We start from the raw sequence: 19,344 nt of genomic DNA on the forward strand, positions 1-19,344 counted from the left end.
ATAATGTAGTTAAAAGCTGCTGGTCAGTGCAATGACATGCTCTATTTCTGTTTCAAGATCCAGGTGTATTAAATAAAACAGCTTTGCAGTCAGTGCAATGACATGCTCCTCTTTCTGTTTCAAGATCCAGGTGTATTAAATAAAAGTTTTGCAGTGTAGTGATTGGAGATGACACACATTTTTGGCTGGAGTTAAGTTGAACATGTCTCAGATGTGTGTGCACAGGCAGATGGGTAATACATGACAGAAGAACTTCTGGATAAATAAAACCCCTAAAGACTATGAGTTAACCTTGACTCTGCCTGTGTTCATCTGGTGTTGAGACTGTTCTGGGAGATTCTTGACTTCTGGGGTAGTTAAAACAAGGCATGTGTGATATGCTTCAAATACCATTTCAGATTTTTTGAAAAATATGACTGTAAATACTCTTTGAAGTATATTAGAGTTTTGTGAGGATATTTGTTTGTTTAGGTCATACATTAAATAAAAAAAATTCTATGTAGCCAAACTTTACCATGACTATTTTATAACTTTGTTTTGATATTACAGAATTATAGCACTTTATAGTATTTTCTGGAATATTTCCTCTCTGTAGCCCTAATCTTTAACCTTTCAAATATCTTTCCATGTTTCTAATCACTCACATTCCCATTCTTTGGATGCTTTCTCTTTCTTCATCTTCCTTGAAGATGGTGAGCCCAGAATGCAGGCCTGTGGCCCAGGTGAGGATCCCTCTTGGTGTGTGAGATCTTAAAGGTGTTTTCTTTTACTCTGCTGTTCGTCACTTGAGTAATCACTTGACAAAGCATTTGGATGGATGGGGGACTCTGGTGATGGATCCTGGATTGCTGCTCTGATCATTCTAACAATGACAGTTGAAAACTGTTGAGGCCACTGGTTAAGTAAAACCCACCCATGGCAGATTGGACCTCCCTGACCTATCCCACTGATGGTGTTACTAGTCCCTTGTTTTCACTTGATTCCACTGGTCCCTGTTCATGGCAGCTGCTCCCTCTGGAAGCAGCCTGAGCCATGGACTGGCTTCACAGAATGATGGAATCATGGAGTGGGTTTTGTTGGAAGGGACTTGAAGATCCTTTTTGAAGAAGGGACTTTTAGCCTGGAGGAAGCTCAGAGGTGACCTCAGCACTGTCTAGAACTGCCTGAAGGGAAGTTCTGGGCAAGTGGGGGTTGGTCTCTTCTCCCAGGCACTCAGCAATAGGACAAGGGGGCACGATGGGCTCAAGCTCTGCCAGGGGAAATTGAAGTTGGAGATCAGAAAGAAATTCTTTGCAGAGAGAGTACTCAGGCATTGGAATGGGCTGCCCAGAGAGGGGGTGCATTCCCCATCCCTGGAGGTTTTTCAACTGAGCTTGGCCGTGGCACTGAGTGCCATGATCTGGTAAAGGGACTGGAGTTGGCCCAAGGGTTGGACTTGATGATCTCGGAGGTCTTTTCCAACCCAACCCATTCTATGATTCCATGATCATCTCATTCCAACCCCCCAACACATTCCACTAGACCAGGTTGATCAGGTGCAACCTGGCCCTGAACACTTTTTTCTTCTCTTTTTCTTTCTATTTGAATGTTCACTGACCCAATTTTTTCATGCCAAATGTGTATTTTATGGTTTGCTACAAAAAAACAACCCTATGCCAATCAGCTGTATTGTTTCTGGATGGCATATTGTGTTTCCATCAATGCTTCTCAAGTTTCTCTTCTTGTGTCACATAAGCAGCTGCTTTTCTCCAAGCAAGTTCTTTCTTTTCATAGAACTTCACCAAGTTCTTTCTTCCTGAAATGCAGTTCCATCTTCAGTTTATTCTGTGGAGATTCAGTCAACTTCAGTTATTTTGAGTAATATGGAAAGCTTATCTCTCTCTCAGGGTTTTTGTTCTCCCCCCCGCCCCCACCTTTTAACCTCCTGTTGTGTTTCTGCTGCTTTAATACAGAAGAAGGCTCTCAGAGGGCAAATGAACAGGCTGCAGTGCTGGCCACTGTCCTCACTCCCTGGAAGGGGGGACAGCTTGTGATCCAGCCTTTGGTAGCTGCTTTCCACTGCATTCCTGTTTGGTTGGATGGTTCTTTGTAATTCCGTGAGTTCAGTCTCTGTTTGAGCCCACAATGGGCAGCCAAACCATTGACAAAGTAATCCAGAATTTATCTTATTTGTTTCTTTTCATGTGATTTTTGTTTTTCTGCTTAGAATCATAGAATGGTTTGGGTTGGAAAATACCTCCGAGATCATCAAGTCCAACCCTTGGGCCAACTCCAGTCCCTTTACCAGATCATGGCACTCAGTGCCACAGCCAAGCTCAGCTGAAAAACCTCCAGGGATGGGGAATCCACCCCCTCTCTGGGCAGCCCATTCCAATGCCTGAGCACTCTCTCTGCAAACAAGTTTTTTCTGCTCTCCAATTTCCCCTGGCAGAGCTTGAGCCCATCGTGCCCCCTTGTCCTATTGCTGAGTGCCTGGGAGAAGAGACCAACCCCCACCTTCTGTGCCTCCCACTGCAGAGGGAGGGGAGCAGCTTATGGTCTGTTTAGTGGGAGTGATAAATTGGAGAATACCATTTCTAAGCCATAACACTCAGAAACTAGATCTGATCCTCACAGAATTCCTCAGCCTAAAGATCTGTGTCCTCAGTGCTTGTGTTGGTTTTGCCTCCCTTGCAGAGCTAAAAGAGCAGCTCCTAGCTCGTGCATCACAGGTAGAAGAAATAGAGTGTTTAAAGCAAGAGTTTGAGCAGCAGAGACAGCAAAGGAACAGTGAGCATGAAGCTCAACTGGAACAACTGAGGCTTTATTTTGAAGAGAAGTTAAGAGTTGCTGAAGAAAACTACAGAGAAGAGTTGACTTTGTTGCATCAGAGACTGCAAGAACTGAAGGACTGTTCACTGTCAGAGCTGGAAATGAGGTGATCTATTCTTTTTCCTGTGACAGCATGCTCCCAATTTATTTTATTTTAATACAAAAGGTGATATTACCATCTAAACATGGGGGGATTGAGGATTGGTGATCTGTAGTTAGAAACCTATTGATGGACATGGTGATGGAGGTCCCAGTCCTGAGCAGTTGTCAAAGTTGCTCTTTGCCTGGTTTCAGTTCTACACTGTCAGTCATCAAGTTCATTCAACTCAATTCACAACATGTTACAATCTGAAACTCTAAAATCCTTTTCTCAGTTCTTCTATCACAGTTTCTGAAGAGGCTGCTGAGAAAGAGAGAAGGGTCGGACTTGATCAGCTGAACCAACTGCGAGAAGAACATCAGGTGGGATTTTAATATATTAAAAGTTCTGTTTTTTTCTATATGACCTGTATGAAAATTGATGTCTGATTGGTAGCTCTTACAAAGAGTTAATTAATTTCAGACGTTAAGTAAGGCTTAATTATTTATGACAAGTTTTTTTATTGACTTAAAATAGCTCTCAGTCTAGCAGAACAAATGGGATAGTGTTCTGTAATTTTTCTTCCTTTTTGGCTTATCCAGTGAAAAGTAAGAAACTTACCAAAACTCTTCTACACAAGTGCAGAATTATTTCTCTTCTCTGTAGTTCTGGTAGTGCTAATTTGGTCCCTCTTTCATTTATGCAGCTATTTTCATGCACCTTCTTGTAATTTAAGATCTCAACATCTTTGCTCAACTTGTTTCAAGTTGACTAAGAGTTCCATAAAGGCATTTTCCTTTCTCTCATTAAAAGATTCTCATCACAGTTTCTTGAAAGCTCAAGATCTCTTCCTAACCCTTTCCTTGTGTAGGAAGAACTTGCCTGTTTGCAGCTACAACTTAAAGAACAACATAGGCTTGAATTGGATTCCTTGAAATCCTCCCTTGCACTTCAATATAAAGAGGAGCTGATGAAAATGAAGATGGATCTGTCAGACAAATGTGTGACAGAAATTGAGGCAATGAAGAGAAAACATTGTTTAGAACTTGAGCATCTCCGTGCTCAGCTTTCAGAAGAACATTTTAAAGGTAGGATGGGCTGATGGAGTGGGAAGGAAAATGGGAAGCTGCTTGTGTGGCTGAGATTTTTCTTTAAACAGCCATGTCTGGAGGAATTTTCTATTTGTTATTAGTTTATTCTAAAGTATAGGGAACAATTACCTGTCCTTGATCACTTGTGGGCATGTTGACTTGCACTTCCAAAGATGTGGTGACCTGAAGTTGTTTGTTCTGAAGTAAAAACTCTTACAACTGTGGACCAGTTGCTAAAAGGATCAGATTTCCATTTTTGATTCTTAGAAGGGCACTGTCACACAAATGTTTGGGCTTAAAATCCATAACTTAGGTTAGCTAATTAACATTCATTGTCATAACTATAAATGTATGTTGGTTAAAAGGATCAGTGCAGCTGTTTTTAACTTGCAGTTATATTTCTTATCTTTAATTATTTAGTTTTATTACTAGACAGTATATTGATACTGCTTAAATCAGAATATTACAGATCTGTCCCATCTGATTTTTGGGGAAATGCCTTACGTAAATAATATGTGCAAAAGAGTAGATGAAACTTCCATTAGTCTGCCATTATGTTGCCCAAAATACAATCAGCTCCTGTGGCTGTTGCAGATAAGGAGGGAGGTCCTGCCACAGGTTTGGTGATTGTTCTGTGTGTGTTGCCACTGGTAAATCCCAAAGGTGGGGATGAAATGGAGCAGAGCACAAAATCATCCTGGTGAGGGGCTCTTGTCCTGTGGTTGGCATGGCTGCTGAGAAGCTGCACAGTTGACAACACTCAGCTTATTTCTGTGCATGAATGGGACTGGTTAAAATAAAATAAATTCCAGAATGTCGTTGTATTATACAGAATCCCAGACTATTCTGAGCTGGAAGGGACCCACAAGGATCATTGAGTCCAACTCTTGAGTCACGGGCCCACAGAGGGGATTGAACCCATGACCTTGGCATTATTACAACGAAGTTTTAATTTGGTTTGAATTTTCTTTCCCTTTTTTCCCTTTGCAGAACTCACCAGGCTGCGTCTCCAGAGTGCTCATGATGCAGCACAGCAGGTCGAGGTGGAGGTGGCTGAGAGAGTGTCTGTGCTGGAGGAAGAGCACAAAGCCAGGCTCTCTCTCCTCAGATGTGAGAAGCAGCACATGGCAGAGCTTTCAGAGGAAATAAGGCACTTAAAGGAAGAGATTCTGAAGCAAAAAGAGTTTTCTGAGCAGAATGAGAAGCACCTGAGGGAAGAAATGGAAAAGGTTTGTTTGTTTTACAGAACTGTTCTGTGCAGAGTTGGACAAGTTCAGATCTGCTGGGAAGGCCCAGGGAGGCAGAGGCAGCACTGGCCTTTAAATGTCCCTGATTTAGGAACAGGAGCTTCAGATTTAAATGGACTTGCCTGGATACACACAAGTATTACAATACAAGTCTGTTTTGGTGTAGCTCTTGTACCTTCTCATTCAAAGTGTTACAGTAGAGACAATCTTACCTGGTACTGTCCCTCTTATCTGTTAAATCAGAATCATAGAATCACAGAACTGATGGGGTTGGAAAAGACCTCCAAGATCATTAAGTCCAACCCTTGGTCCAACTCCAGTCCCTTTACCAGATCATGGCACTAAGTGCCAAGGCCAAGCTCAGCTGAAAAACCTCCAGGGATGGGGGATCCACCCCCTCTCTGGGCAGCCCATTCCAATGCCTGAGCACTCTCACTGCAAAGAAGTTTTTTCTGCTTTCCAACTTCAATTTCCCCTGGCAGAGCTTGAGCCCATCGTGCCCCCTTGTCCTATTGCTGAGTGCCTGGGAGAAGAGACCAACCCCCACCTGCCCAGAACTTCCCTTCAGTGAGTTCTAGACAGTGCTGAGGTCACCTCTGAGCCTCCTCTTCTCCAGGCTAAACACCCCCAGTTCCCTCAGCCTCTCCCCACAGCACTTGTGCTCCAGTCCCTTCTCCAGCCTCGTTGCTCTTCTCTGGCCCCGCTCCAGCCCCTCAATCTCTTGCCTCAACTGAGGGGCCCAGAACTGAACACAACACTCAAGGTGTGCCCTCCCCAAGGCAGAGTCCAGGTGAAGGGTCACTGCCCTGGGTCTGCTGGCCACGCTAGTTTGGATCCAGGCCAGGATCCCATTGGCCTTCTTGGCCACCTGGGCACACTGGTGGCTCCTGTTGAGCTTCCTGTCCCTCAGTCCCCCCAGGTCCCTCTGCCTGGCTGCTCTCCAGCCACTCTGTGCCCAGCCTGGAGCGCTGCAGGGGGTTGGGGTGGCCAAAGGGCAGGACCTGCACTTGGCCTTGTTGAACTCCATCCCATTGCAATCAGCCCATCTCTCCAGTCTCTCCAGATCCCTCTGCAGAGCCCTCCTGCCTTCCAGCAGCTCGACACTCGCTCCCAACTTGGTGTCATCAGCAAATTTGCTGATGGTGGACTCAATCCCCTCATCTAAGTCATCACTGAAGATGTTAAATAGGACTGGACCCAACACAGGCCACTGGGGACACCACTGGTGACCAGCCGCTGTCCCATCTCAGCTGTCCCATCTGAGGATTAACTTACATTGGATGTTAATTAATTGTTTTATTTGTTTCAGTATTTGGATGCTAATGAGAAGGAGATGGGTGAAGCTCTTATTTCTCAAGTCTTCCTTTCCTCCCTTTTTAAAAAGAGATGGATATGTGCATCCTTTTCCAGCCTAAGAACCTGCTGGAGGAAGCCAGAGAAAGAGGGTTTTTTTGCCTTCTACAGTCATTTGCTGCTTCAGCTTCTGTTTTTATGCCACATGTTTTTTGTGTGGCTTTTATGCTGTGTCCAAGAACTGCCTTTGTCACTACATATAAAATACCACTGGAATGCAGGAAGAGAAGTTTAAAAGAGAGTTTTAGTCACCCCCAGTGTAGATCTCTAAGGTGCCCACAGCTCTGTTAGTTGAACTCCTAAAAAGAAGATAAATGACTTCAAGTGAAAACCACATAGAGTACCATAATAATTCTAGAATTGTTCCTTAGTTTTTTCTCATCTTCCTTACCCCAATGAATCCTTAATAATGCATTGAATTTATCACATTGAATTTACTTGCATTTCTTGCATTGAATTTACTGCATTGAATTTACTGCATTGAATTTACTGCATTGAATTTACTTGCATTTAATGCCTTAAATTTCTTGTATGCCAATTTAGAAATTGACATTTCAGCCTTGCTTTTATTAGGAAGGATTACTTCTCTACAAGAACTGAATCTCTCCAGGACCTTAAATGCCTGAGAATGTTCAATTCATGCACTTTAGTTTGGTTTTGGTGGATTATTGTCTTTTTTTTTAATAACTGTTTTTGCAGGAAAAATACAAAGTTGCTGAGGATCACAAGAATCAATTAAGAGAAGAAGTGCAGAAAATAGAGGCTGTGTACAAGGAAAAAGAGGAGAAGTGGCACTGTGAAAGGGAGGCCCAGAGAGTCCAAGCAGAAGAGAAGTTGTCAGAGCTGCGAAGCAGAGCAGAGTCTGAGAGGCAGAACCTGCAAAAAGAGTTTGAATTCCGTGAAGCTCAAATGAAGCAACTGCAAGATCACCAAGCTGCCAAAATCCTGGAGCTGGAGAAGCTGGTGAAGGAGCAGCAGAACAGCCTGCAGCAGCTGGAGGACAGCCTGGCCCAGGCTGTGCAGGAAGCTCAGCAGGATCAGGCTGACCTGCAGGCAGCCAAAGCCCTCATGGCACAGGAGATGGAAAAAGCCACGCTCTGTCTGCAGGAGGAATGTGCACTGAAACTTAGGGAAGCACAAAACAAGTAAGTGCTGAGTGTGTGAGCAGTTCCCCACCAGTCCACTCATTGTTGGGGTTGCTTTTCTTTATTTTAAACTTGGGGAGTGGCAGTGATGGAGGTTTGTCACTTGATGGCACTGACTGACATCCTGGCCTGGGTCCAAACTAGCGTGGCCAGCAGGCCCAGGGCAGTGACCCTTCCCCTGGACTCTGCCTTGGGGAGGCCACACCTTGAGTGTTGTGTTCAGTTCTGGGCCCCTCAGTTGAGGCAAGAGCTTGAGGGGCTGGAGTGGGGCCAGAGAAGAGCAACGAGGCTGGAGAAGGGACTGGAGCACAAGTGCAGTGGGGAGAGGCTGAGGGAGCTGGGGGTGTTCAGCCTGGAGAAGAGGAGGCTCAGAGGTGACCTCAGCACTGTCTGGAACTGCCTGAAGGGAAGTTCTGGCCAGGTGGGGGTTGGTCTCTTCTCCCAGGCACTCAGCAATAGGACAAGGGGGCACGATGGGCTCAAGCTCTGCCAGGGGAAATTGAAGTTGGAGAGCAGAAAAAACTTGTTTGCAGAGAGAGTGCTCAGGCATTGGAATGGGCTGCCCAGAGAGGGGGTGGATTCCCCATCCCTGGATGTTTTTCAACTGAGCTTGGCCGTGGCACTGAGTGCCATGATCTGGTAAAGGGACTGGATGATCTCGGAGGTCTTTTCCAACCCAGTCCATTCTGTGATTCTGTATAAAGCTTGCTGCTGTCCCAAGGGACATTAATGCTGTCTCTTGTGGTTTGCTGTAGAATTTTGCTTCATGTAAATGCATTTTATGCAGTCTAGAAGATAAAATGTAGTGAAGTTCTGCCTGTTCAGAGTACAATAACACAGAGCTGAAAATCATACACCAGCTTTGGAAGAGATTAAGTGTGAGAGGACTCATAAGTAGAAAAATTCTCAAAATTCAGAGGAGTTTTTTCAGCAGGCTTTTGCTGGTGAATGAGACATATAAATAGAGAAAATCTCAAAATTCAAATGAGTTTGAGCAGGCTTTTCCTGGTGAATGAAGCTTGTGCAAACCACTGAATGCTGAGGTTGATGTGGCCCCCTTTGGTATTCAGTTCTGGTGAGAAGTAAAGGCTGCAATTTATGTTTTTCCTCCCCTTTCTACACCAGTTTTTTAAAGTGTATTACAGAAAATATTCAACCAACCACATTTGCATCAAATATCTCCCTTTTTTCCTCCCCAAACATGCACTCACTGAACAAGATTGGAGAAATAATGACAGTAAGAAAACACTGAAAGCAGAAACTTAACTTCTGGATAACTGATTGCTTTGTAGTTATTGGTGTCTGTATCCAAAAATACTGTAGTTACTGATTGCAGCAAATGGCAGCACTTCAGGGACTAAATCTTCTGCATCAAGATTTAAACAGACCTCAGAGAGCTGAGTCTGGAGGAGCTTTTAGGTCTGTCTTAAACAGAAATTTTTAAAGGTGTTTGTTATGACAGTGCAGTTACTTGCAGACAACACATTGGAGATGTAGGAAGGTATGTACCAGGTCCTAAATGCTCTCATATGGCAGTATTTGAGTTTTAGTGAGTTAATAGGGGTCTCTAGTAATAACCAAGTGACAAGAAATCTTTAATTCTGGGCTATAAAAAATTATTGTGGCTTTTTTGGAATTTAGTTCTGTGTGTGAAATGTAAAGGAAAACTTATGGAGGTGAAGTAAGGTCTATTTATTTTTCTTTGGTTTTTATTTATTAGTTCAATTATTAAAAAAAAAACAAGCAGTGCCTTTTTGACAATAGTCTCTTAACTTTCTTGGACATGATCCAGGTTTATGGAGGAACACAAAGCTCTAACTCAGGACTTCACAACTGAGCAAGAGATTCTTCTCCAAGAGCTGAAAAAGAAACATGTGGATGAGCTGGAACTCCAAAGTCAGCAGTTACAGGAGAAGCATAAGCAGCAAATTTTGTCTCTGACAGCTGATTTGCAAACAAAACACCAAGCTGAAATGGAGACCCTTAAATCCACACTGGAGAGGAAACAGCAGATCCAGCTGGAAGGTTTTGTTGCTGAACTCCAGACAAAGCATCAGTCCCAAATGGATGAGCTGGAGGCAAAACACTTATCCAATCTGGATTCCTTGGAGTCATCCTACCTTTCTGAAATTCAGAATATAAGAGATGAGCACAGTCAGGCTCTGGACAAGCTGCAGCTGCAGCACAGGGAGCAGCTCCAAGAACAGGATAAAATGCACCAAACACGCCTGGCCCAGGAGGTTGAGAAGCTGAAATTAAAGCACGCTGAAGAACTTCAGCTCTCCCAAAATAATTTGAAAATTGAGCTGGCTACTGTTCATATGGAAAAGCTTAAAGCCATGGCTCTTGAAGCACAAGAAGCTCATAAGGTGAGACAGAAAGAAAATGTGTCATAGAAGGTGAAATTCCACCTTTTCCCTTGTTCTTGGGGGTGTTTCTGCAACCTCTTTGTGCCACACTGACACCTGAGTGGGGCCACATTGGGAGCTGAAATAGGAAACTTCAGCTGAAAATGAGGTCCATCTGTTGCCCCCTGCCCCAGACAATGAGTTTTCTGACTCATTGTGTGGAAAAGGTACAAATGAGGTAAATCTTTTAGCCCCATTCAGACTGGAGCTTGTTCATTTTGTGGCTCAGAGCTTTTCTGCCTGGCAGATCCTGTGTAATTCTTCAGGAGGTGATTAGAAAAAAGTAGATGTAATTCTCAAGGTTCAGCCACATCTCTGGGAATCTGAAGATCCTCCCTAATAAGTAGGGGATTTACAAATTTTGCTACATAAATGAAATAAACCCATTTAAGTGCTGTAGAGAGTGTGTAACTGTGTGTGTGCTCATCATTCACGAGACAGAATTGTTGCTGTTTGCTTAGAAAGCTTTGAGACAAGAGGAGAAGCAGGACAAGTGTTTTGCAAAGATATTTGCAATGACTTTTTATTAGGACAAGGGGGCACAGGCTCAAGCTCTGCCAGGGGAAATTGAAGTTGGAGATGAGAAAAAACTTGTTTGCAGAGAGAGTGCTCAGGCATTGGAATGGGCTGCCCAGAGAGGGGGTGAATTCCCCATCCCTGGAGGTTTTTCAACTGAGCTTGGCCGTGGCACTGAGTGCCATGATCTGGTAAAGGGACTGGAGCTGGCCCAAGGGTTGGACTTGCTGATCTTGGAGGTCTTTTCCAACCCAACCCATTCTGTGATTCTTTCTCCCCTTTTTTAATTAATGCTCACACAGGATGATTTGAACACAGCTCTTCGGAATCAGAGGCAGTTGCTGGAGGAGGAAAAACGTGTGGCTCTGGATCTGCTACGTGGGGAGGTGTTGGAGATGGAGGAGAAGCACAGGAAAGCACTGCAAGAGCTTCAGGACCTTCATCAGGCAGAAATTAGGAAGCATAAGGAGGAGTATTCCAGGGAGCTGGAAGAAGAATTGGGGAAACTGAAAGCACAGCATGAACATGAGCAAAAGGTGAGAGTGGTGGGAATACCTGAACACAAGTTAGTCTGTGTTCATCATAAGGGAAAATCCGTTTATTAACCTTAGAAGTAAGATGCTTTTGGTTTTGTTTTTAATAGTGCCAGTAGATATGAAAAGGCAGAATTAACACTTGGAGGCTTTGTTTTATCTCAAAGGACTTGAAGTAATTTGTGTATGTGTATTGGCCTAAATTTTAAGAAAATTAAACCCATATTTGCAACACTCTCTTTGTGGGGGAGGAGGAGAGGCTGGACTTGCTTTTGAAATCCTGTTGTATTTATTTCAAAATATTAAAGCTGCCATTTTGATTTAAAACCAGTAGGAAATAATTGAGGTCATCAACCCTTTCTGCAAAGCACCTGTTCACTTCAAAGGTTTTTATGTAAAACCTTTATTGTAAAGGGTAAAAAGTAAAGCAAAACTTTACTAGAAGTAAAACCATTCATTTATTCTTCTGACACAGATTTCTTCTTTTCTTAGAGAAATGATAGTAGGTAATACTTTTCCAAATATGATTTCTCAGTGAGGTTTGGAAATCTTCCTTCTTGCCCTTCAAGCTTTGCCATTTCTTCCTTTTTAAAATGTTTATGTATGAACTTGATGATATTTACTTTGATACTGAAGGCTAAAAAAAAAGTGATTATTATTTTTCAGCATCCAAATGGAATTAGACCTTCTATTTATTCAGTCTTTCATGCAGTTTGACTTCTGTGGGTGCAAACAAAGCAACTACAAGTGATCAAAACTTTTCACTTCCCTGTGTTATATTTTACATTCATATGGTAGGAAAAGTCACAAACAAAATGAGCTTTATCCAGCTACAACGACCACAACGTGTGTTTAGTTAAAATACAACCAGCTTTGGCTTTGGCACTTAACTAATTTGAAAATAGTGTTCCAAAAAACACTCAAATCACTTTTGGAAGAATAGATTGCTTGGGAAGGGAGTTTTATTGGTGTTCTGGGAGGTTCTAATGGTTACTCAATCTTTAAACCCTTCATCACAGAAACAGGATTTATGTCCATTCTGCAGTGACTCTTCTCAGAGAGAATAACAGGAAAAAAAACCCAAATGAACAAAAAAATCCTCAAAGTTTTCTCTGTTGGAGCTCACAGGATAATTGCATTAAATAGAGCTGTGTAATGTTAGTTCCCACTTGACCAGGAGAAATCAATTTTAACAAAATCTGCTCTCCCTTTGTTTCTCTCCCCCTCTTCCCTCATTTTTTTTAAATATCTCTTACGAAAGTATCTTGGAAAGAATAAGTCAGGAATACTTTATTAGTCTGACCTGATATCTCCTGTATTCATGAGACTACTTGATACCTAATGCCTGATTCCTTCTAATCTATTTTTATCACCTTTCTTTTTCCATCAGCAGGGTGATAGAAGCCCTGTATGACCTTGATGATTGTGAACATAGTCTTGAGAATTTGGTTCATAGAATCATAGAATGGATTGGGTTGGAAAAGACCTCCAAGATCATCAAGGCCAACCCTTGGTCCAACTCCAGTCCCTTTACCAGATCATGGCACTCAGTGCCAAGGCCAAGCTCAGCTGAAAAACCTCCAGGGATGGGGAATCCACCCCCTCTCTGGGCAGCCCATTCCAATGCCTGAGCACTCTCTCTGCAAACAAGTTTTTTCTACTCTCCAACTTCAGTTTCCCCTGGCAGAGCTTGAGCCCATCGTGCCCCCTTGTCCTATTGCTGAGTGCCTGGGAGAAGAGACCAACCCCCACCTGGCCAGAACTTCCCTTCAGGGAGTTCCAGACAGTGCTGAGGTCACCTCTGAGCCTCCTCTTCTCCAGGCTAAACACCCCCAGCTCCCTCAGCCTTTCCCCACTGCACTTGTGCTCCAGTCCCTTCTCCAGCCTCGTTGCTCTTCTCTGGCCCTGCTCCAGCCCCTCAATCTCTTGCCTCAACTGAGGGGCCCAGAACTGAACACAACACTCAAGGTGTGGCCTCCCCAGGGCAGAGTCCAGGGGAAGGGTCACTGCCCTGGGCCTGCTGGCCACGCTAGTTTGGATCCAGGCCAGGATCCCCTTGGCCTTCTTGGCCACCTGGGCACACTGGTGGCTCCTGTTGAGCTTCCTGTCCCTCAGTTCCCCCAGGTCCCTCTGCCTGGCTGCTCTTCAGCCACTCTGTGCCCAGCCTGGAGCGCTGCAGGGGGTTGGGGTGGCCAAAGGGCAGGACCTGCACTTGGCCTTGTTGAACTCCATCCCATTGCAATCAGCCCATCTCTCCAGTCTCTCCAGATCCCTCTGCAGAGCCCTCCTGCCTTCCAGCAGGTCGACACTCGCTCCCAACTTGGTGTCATCAGCAAATTTGCTGAGGATGGACTCAATCCCCTCATCTAAATCATCACTGAAGATGTTAAACAGGACTGGACCCAACACAGACCCCTGGGGACACCACTGGTGACCAGCTGGACACAGTTGCATTCACCAGCACTCTCTGGGCCCTCCGGCCAGCTCCTGACCCAGCAGAGGGTACACCTGTCCTAGCCATGGGCTACCAGCTTTTCCAGGAGTATATTATGGGAGACAGTGTCAATGGCCTTGCTGAAGTCCAGGCAGACACATCCACAGCCTTCCCCTCATCCACCACGTGGGTCACCTGATCATAAAAGGAGATCAGGCTGGTCAGACAGGACTTGCCCCTCCTAAACTCATGCTGGCTGGGTCTAATCCCTTGTCCACCCTGAAGGTGCCGTGTGATTGCACTCAGGATGAACTGCTCCATAACCCTGCCAGGCACCGAGGTCAGGCTGGCAGGCCTGGAGTTGCCAGGGTCAACCTTGCAGCCCTTTTTGTGGTTGAGCTTGATGGGTTTGTGTTGGGTTTATTTTTCACTTCATTGTAACTCTGTGGCTAAAATATTTTCGATTCCTTGCTTGTCTGCAGCTCTATGCCTCTGCATCCGCTTCTGAGGTGGACTCTGTGAGAACAGCTCTCCTGGCCCAGTTTGAGGAGGTAAAATTGAAGCAGCAGCTTCAGTTCCAGGAGGAGATTGAGCTGCTCAAGTGCCAGTCCGAGGTGCTCCTGGAGCAGCAGATCACACAGCTGAAGGTGGGCCCTGGGGAAAAGGCTCTTCTGAGTGTGCTCTGGGACAGGGTTTGGCTGAAAAGGAGCCACTGGTAGAGATTTTTGTTCTTCAGTCTCCAAAGTCTGAGTTAGATCTCTTCCAAACTTCTCAGTGTTAGAACTAGAAAAAAAACAGCATTGGAAATCAATGTGAGCAGTTGTGGTTACTACAGGGTTGTCTTAAAGTCCTGAATTGAATCACAGAATCCCAGACTATTCTGAGTTGGAAGGGAACCACAAGGATCATCGAGTCCAACTCTTAAGTCAGTGACCCACACAGGGGATTGAACCCATGACCTTGGCATTATTACAACCAAGTTTTTTAACCAAATTGGATATGAAGTGCTGTCCTTCAAACAAAACCAAAAGAATCAGTGGGAAATATTTGCTCTAATCAGCATTCTTTGTGTACATGTTTAATTGGAGGCTTTTTCTTGGTGTCTGCAGAGCCTGTGCCCTTGCCCTGTCATCCTGTGCCTGTTTCACTCTTGTGTGTTTGGCAAAACATGCTCAGTGTTATCTGAGCTTTCACCAAGTGTGTGATGACAGTGAGCTCTTTGTGTGTGAGAGATTTTGTTGTTGTTAATCTCTCTGTTTTCTCACACTCATCGTTGGATTTCCAAACTTTCTTCATGATAAGCCGCTTCAAGGTGTTTCCTGCCTCTGGCTCTGTGTGTGGTCCTGATCATTGTTTGACCTCCCTCCTTTCAGGAGGCACAAGTATATCCTGAAAAGCTGCTGCAGGTATATTTTGCCTCATATTTTTGTCCTCAGCTGAACCCCAACCTTCACTCACAGAAGCTGAGACCAGACTGAATGTTATGCAGATGCTCCAGGAGTGGTCCCTGCTTTGCTCTCTCTTATGCAGCCTTAATTAGCAGTTGGGATTTCAGAAACCTCACTTTTTGCTGAAATTTTCCCAGGGCTTCTTTGCCCAAAGAAAACAACCACTTAGAAAAAGGTGGTTTTTTCTACATACAAACCTGGGTATGTAGTCAGTTCATGTTCTTAAAAACAAGGTGAGCCCAAGTCAGCAAACCTGGGTATGTAGTCAGTTCATGTTCTTAAAAACAAGGTGAGCCCAAGTCAGCAAACCTGGGTATGTAGTCAGTTCATGTTCTTAAAAACAAGGTGAGCCCAAGTCAGCAAACCTGGGTATGTAGTCAGTTCATGTTCTTAAAAGCAAGGTGAGCCTCAGTCAGCAAACCTGGATACGCAGTCAGTTCATGTCCTTGAAAACTGCCTTTTCATTTCCTTTTGTGTGGGTGAAGTTCAGAAAAAGGATGTCTCTTGTTGCAATGTTTCTGTGTCTTTCAAAGTTTCCTTGGGGCAGCATCTGTCAGTGTTGTCTGACTTTAGTTCTTTTCCTAATGCAATTACTAAAATGTTGCTGGAAAAGTCAGAATGGATTATTATAGGGCAGGAAAGGTGGATTTGGTGAATGCAGAGTTTCAGGTCCTGACATAGAGCACAATATTCCCAAATGTTGTGAAAAGCCCATGTGGTTTTATAACGTTGAGTTATTGATGTGTCAAGTTTTCCCCTTGATGTGTCCCCAGTTTTCCCCTTGATGTGTCCCCAGTTTTCCCCTTGATGTGTCCCCAGTTTTCCCCTTGAAGTGTCCCCAGTTTTCCCCTTGTAGTGTCCAAGTTTTCCCCTCGTGGGGTCCCAAGTTTTCCCCTCGTGGGGTCCCAAGTTTTCCCCTCGTCGTGTCCAAGTTTTCCCCTCGTCGTGTCCAAGTTTTCACCTCGTACATCTCCAGACCCAACCACTGTCACTGACTGATGTCAGTTGTTATCTGAGTGATCACTTTTGGGACTACCTGTCTTTTTTGCTGTGTTTTTAAACACCTTGCTTGTTTTCAGCAGAGCAGCTGCTTGATGAAACCCTCACAGAACAGAACCAGCTGTCTGTGGATTTTTTTTCCCCCCATGATTTTAATGCCTGGTGTTTTGTCTCAGAAGGGACTGACTGGATGTGTTTGCAGTGTCAGGCTGCACTGTGGGCTGATACAGGTTTTTATTTTACAGACCTTCCCCTGCCCACTCCCCTGTGCTCATTTATGCCCTTGTCTTCATGCCAGGCAGTTTCCTTGCTTTCTTCCCTAGCAGATTTCTGCTATTCAGAGTTGCTCTCTATGGTCTTACATACTTTTTAAGTGGATCTGAAATAACAGACAGGCTGGTTTAGAGACTTTGTCTGCAAATTCAGTGTTCTAGGTCGAGGAAGGTCCTCCCTCCCACTCTTTGTGTCTGTTCACTCTTTACCTTCCTTACTGCCAAGCACAGTGGAAGGACAGGATCCAGGTCACCTGAGGTGACTACATATGCTCTGCTCTCAAGTCTTATTTCTTGCCCCAGGAAAAAAACTCTTTTCTTGGCTTGCCAGTGTATTGATATTTGGCTTTCACCTTGGAGTGTGTTGGTGTTCCTGGATCAGATTGCCTGAGATTTTTTATCCCTGCCCAATTCTGGTGTTGCAGACACAGCCACTAATCTGGTTCCTTTTGGCCTCTTAGCTCAGCCTCTTAGGCATGTTCAGAAAAGGGTCTGGAGCACAAATCCTCTGAGGATTGGCTGATGGAGCTGAAGGTGTTCAGCCTGGAGAAAAGGAGGGTTGGGGGGACCTTCTAACTCTCTACAACTTCCTGACAGGAGGGTACAGACAGGTGAAGGTGAAGCCTCTTGTCCCAGATAACAAGGAGAGGACCAAAGGAAGTGGCTTCAATTTGCACCAGGGGAGAATTCCATTGGATATCAGGGAAAATTTCTTTACTGAAGGGGTGGTCAGGAATTGGAACAGGCTGCTCAGGGCAATGGTGGAATCACCATCCCTTCAAATGTTCAAAAAAGCTGTGGATGTGGTGCTTAGGACATGGTTTAGTGCTGGGCTTGGGAGTGCTGGGTTAATGTGCAGGATGGTCTGAGAGGGCTTTTCCAACCACAATGATTCTGTAATACTCTTTAGGAAATGATTCCAGGACCTTGGTTTACCTCCCTTATTTGCTGCTGCAGGAGTGGGCACTGGCTCATAATCCCTTCCTGCAGAGTTGCTTTCACAGGCTGGAAAAGCCCCCCCGGCCCCTGGAGCCCATCCTGTGCCCGATTCCCACCTTGGCAAAGCCCTGCCAGCCCATGGAGCCCACTCTGTGCCCGATGCCCACCTTGGCAAAGCTCTACCAGCCCCTGGAGCCCACTCTGTGCCTGTTGCCCACCTTGACAAAGCCCTCCCAGCCCATGGAGCCCACCCTGTGCCTGATGCCCACCTTGGCAAAGCCCCGACAGCCCATGGAGCCCACCCTGTGCCCAATGCTGACCTTGGCAAAGCTCTGCCAGGTCGTGGAACCCACTCTGTGCCCAATGCCCACCTTGGCAAAGCCCTCCCAGCCCATGGAGCCCACCCTGTGCCTGATGCCCAGCTTGGCAAAGCCCTCCCAGCCCCTGGAACTCACCCTGTGCCCGATGCACACCTTGGCAAAGCCCTCTCAGCCCCTGGAGCCCACCCTGTGCCTGATGCCTACCTTGGCAAAACTCTGCCAGGTCCTGGAACCCACTCTGTGCCCAATGCCCACCTTGGCAAAGCCCTCCCAGTCCCTGGAGCCCACTCTGTGCCCCATGTCCACCTTGGCAAAGCCCTGCCAGCCCCTGGATCCCACCCTGTGCCTGATGCCCACCTTGTCCCCCAGCCCAGAGCACTGAGTGCCATGGCCAGTCCTGCCTTGGGCACCTCCAGGGCTGGGCACTCCAAACCTCCCTGGGCAGCCGCTTCCAGTACCTTTTCTTAAAGCTCTTTCTGTGAAGAATTTCCTCCCAATATCCAACCTGAACCTCTCCTGGTGCAGTTTGAGGCTCTTTCCTCTTGTCCTGTTCCTGGAGAGCAGAGTCCAACCCTCACCTTGCTGTGACCTCCCTTCATGTAGAGAATGACAAGGCCTCCCCTGAGCCTCCCCTTCTCCTCCAGACCCTTCCACAGCTCCATTGCCCTTCTCTGGACTTGCTCCAGCACCTCAGTGTGTGTTTTGAAGTGAGGGACCCAGAACTGGACAGAGGAGTCCTCAAGGTGCTTCTCCCCAGTGCTGAGTACAAAGGGACAGTCACTGCCCTGGTTCTGCTGACCACATTGGTTTGGATTTTGATCATAATCTGAGCATCATTTTGTTGATTGGGAGTGTTGACTGTGTAAGTCACTGCTGGTTAATCCAAGAGGTAAAGTGTGTACTTCTAAAGAATACAATAAAAGTAGGGGTGTTGTTGGGTTGAGTTTTTTTGCAGGATGGTGGTGCTGTTTGTGTTTTGTTAGGTTTTTTTTTTCCTCTCTGTAAATTCAAGTGTATGTGATTTATGCAGGATGAGTTTGAAGCTGAAAAGAAGGCATCACTCCATGACAAGGAGCAGATGTTGATTCAGGAGAGGGAGAAGGCACAGGCTGCTCACCAAAAGGAGCAAGAGATCTTATCAGTCCAGCTGCAGGAAAAGACAGCAATGATTATCCAGGTGTGTGGAAACATCTTAAACCTAAATTTTAAATGTTCTTTTGGGGTTGGTGTTTTAGCAAAGTGATCCCTTCTGTCTCAAGGTGTATACAGAGGGACTGCATGTGTAATTCTTGTGCTATGTTAGATGTTCTTTGGGGCCTTTCTGTTTAGGGGAAAAACCAGGATTAACACTTGGGAATGTCCCTATTGATGCAGCTCTTCTTGTGGGATTTGATGATGGGTGAGAAGGTTGGCATGGGAGCAGAATGCTTTTCTTCCCTTGCAGTTTCCCCCCAAACAGATGATTTGATGTTGGGTGAGAAGGTTGGCACGGGAGCAGAATGCTTTTCTTCCCTTGCAGTTTCCTCCCAAATAAATATTTTTACTTTTCTTTTTTTGCTTACTTATGAGACAGATTTTCTAACAAAATGGCACTAATTTGTTTGGCAGCAAAATCTGGATTTGGGGGGTATATACACACATGTATTTATTTTAATTTTTATATACATACATTTTAATTGGATAAAGGTATCATCTGAAATTGAATAAAAATAAAAATATGAGGAAATAAATAATTTTTCCAGAAACTTG

At 45.1% G+C, this 19,344-nt stretch overlaps 1 protein-coding gene across 9 annotated transcripts in view; it reads left to right on the forward strand.

Moving 5' to 3' along the window:
• PCNT (pericentrin) overlaps window positions 1-19,344 on the forward strand; it is a 97,676-nt gene that overhangs the window by 22,522 nt on the left and 55,810 nt on the right. For 7 of the 9 annotated variants that reach the window (XM_071562844.1, XM_071562841.1, XM_071562842.1 and 4 more), the window contains exons 15-24: window positions 690-722; window positions 2,677-2,917; window positions 3,186-3,273; window positions 3,762-3,978; window positions 4,972-5,210; window positions 7,281-7,726; window positions 9,519-10,095; window positions 10,953-11,186; window positions 14,100-14,264; window positions 18,626-18,772. In XM_071562844.1, coding sequence (XP_071418945.1) covers window positions 690-722; window positions 2,677-2,917; window positions 3,186-3,273; window positions 3,762-3,978; window positions 4,972-5,210; window positions 7,281-7,726; window positions 9,519-10,095; window positions 10,953-11,186; window positions 14,100-14,264; window positions 18,626-18,772 — 2,387 coding nt within the window. The remainder of the gene's footprint in view (window positions 1-689; window positions 723-2,676; window positions 2,918-3,185; window positions 3,274-3,761; window positions 3,979-4,971; window positions 5,211-7,280; window positions 7,727-9,518; window positions 10,096-10,952; window positions 11,187-14,099; window positions 14,265-18,625; window positions 18,773-19,344) is intronic. The other 2 variants (XM_071562847.1, XM_071562849.1) reach the window with 1 other exon arrangement.

This window comes from Pithys albifrons, chromosome 8, assembly GCF_047495875.1.
Source record: "Pithys albifrons albifrons isolate INPA30051 chromosome 8, PitAlb_v1, whole genome shotgun sequence".
Classification (NCBI taxonomy): Eukaryota; Metazoa; Chordata; class Aves; order Passeriformes; family Thamnophilidae; genus Pithys; species Pithys albifrons.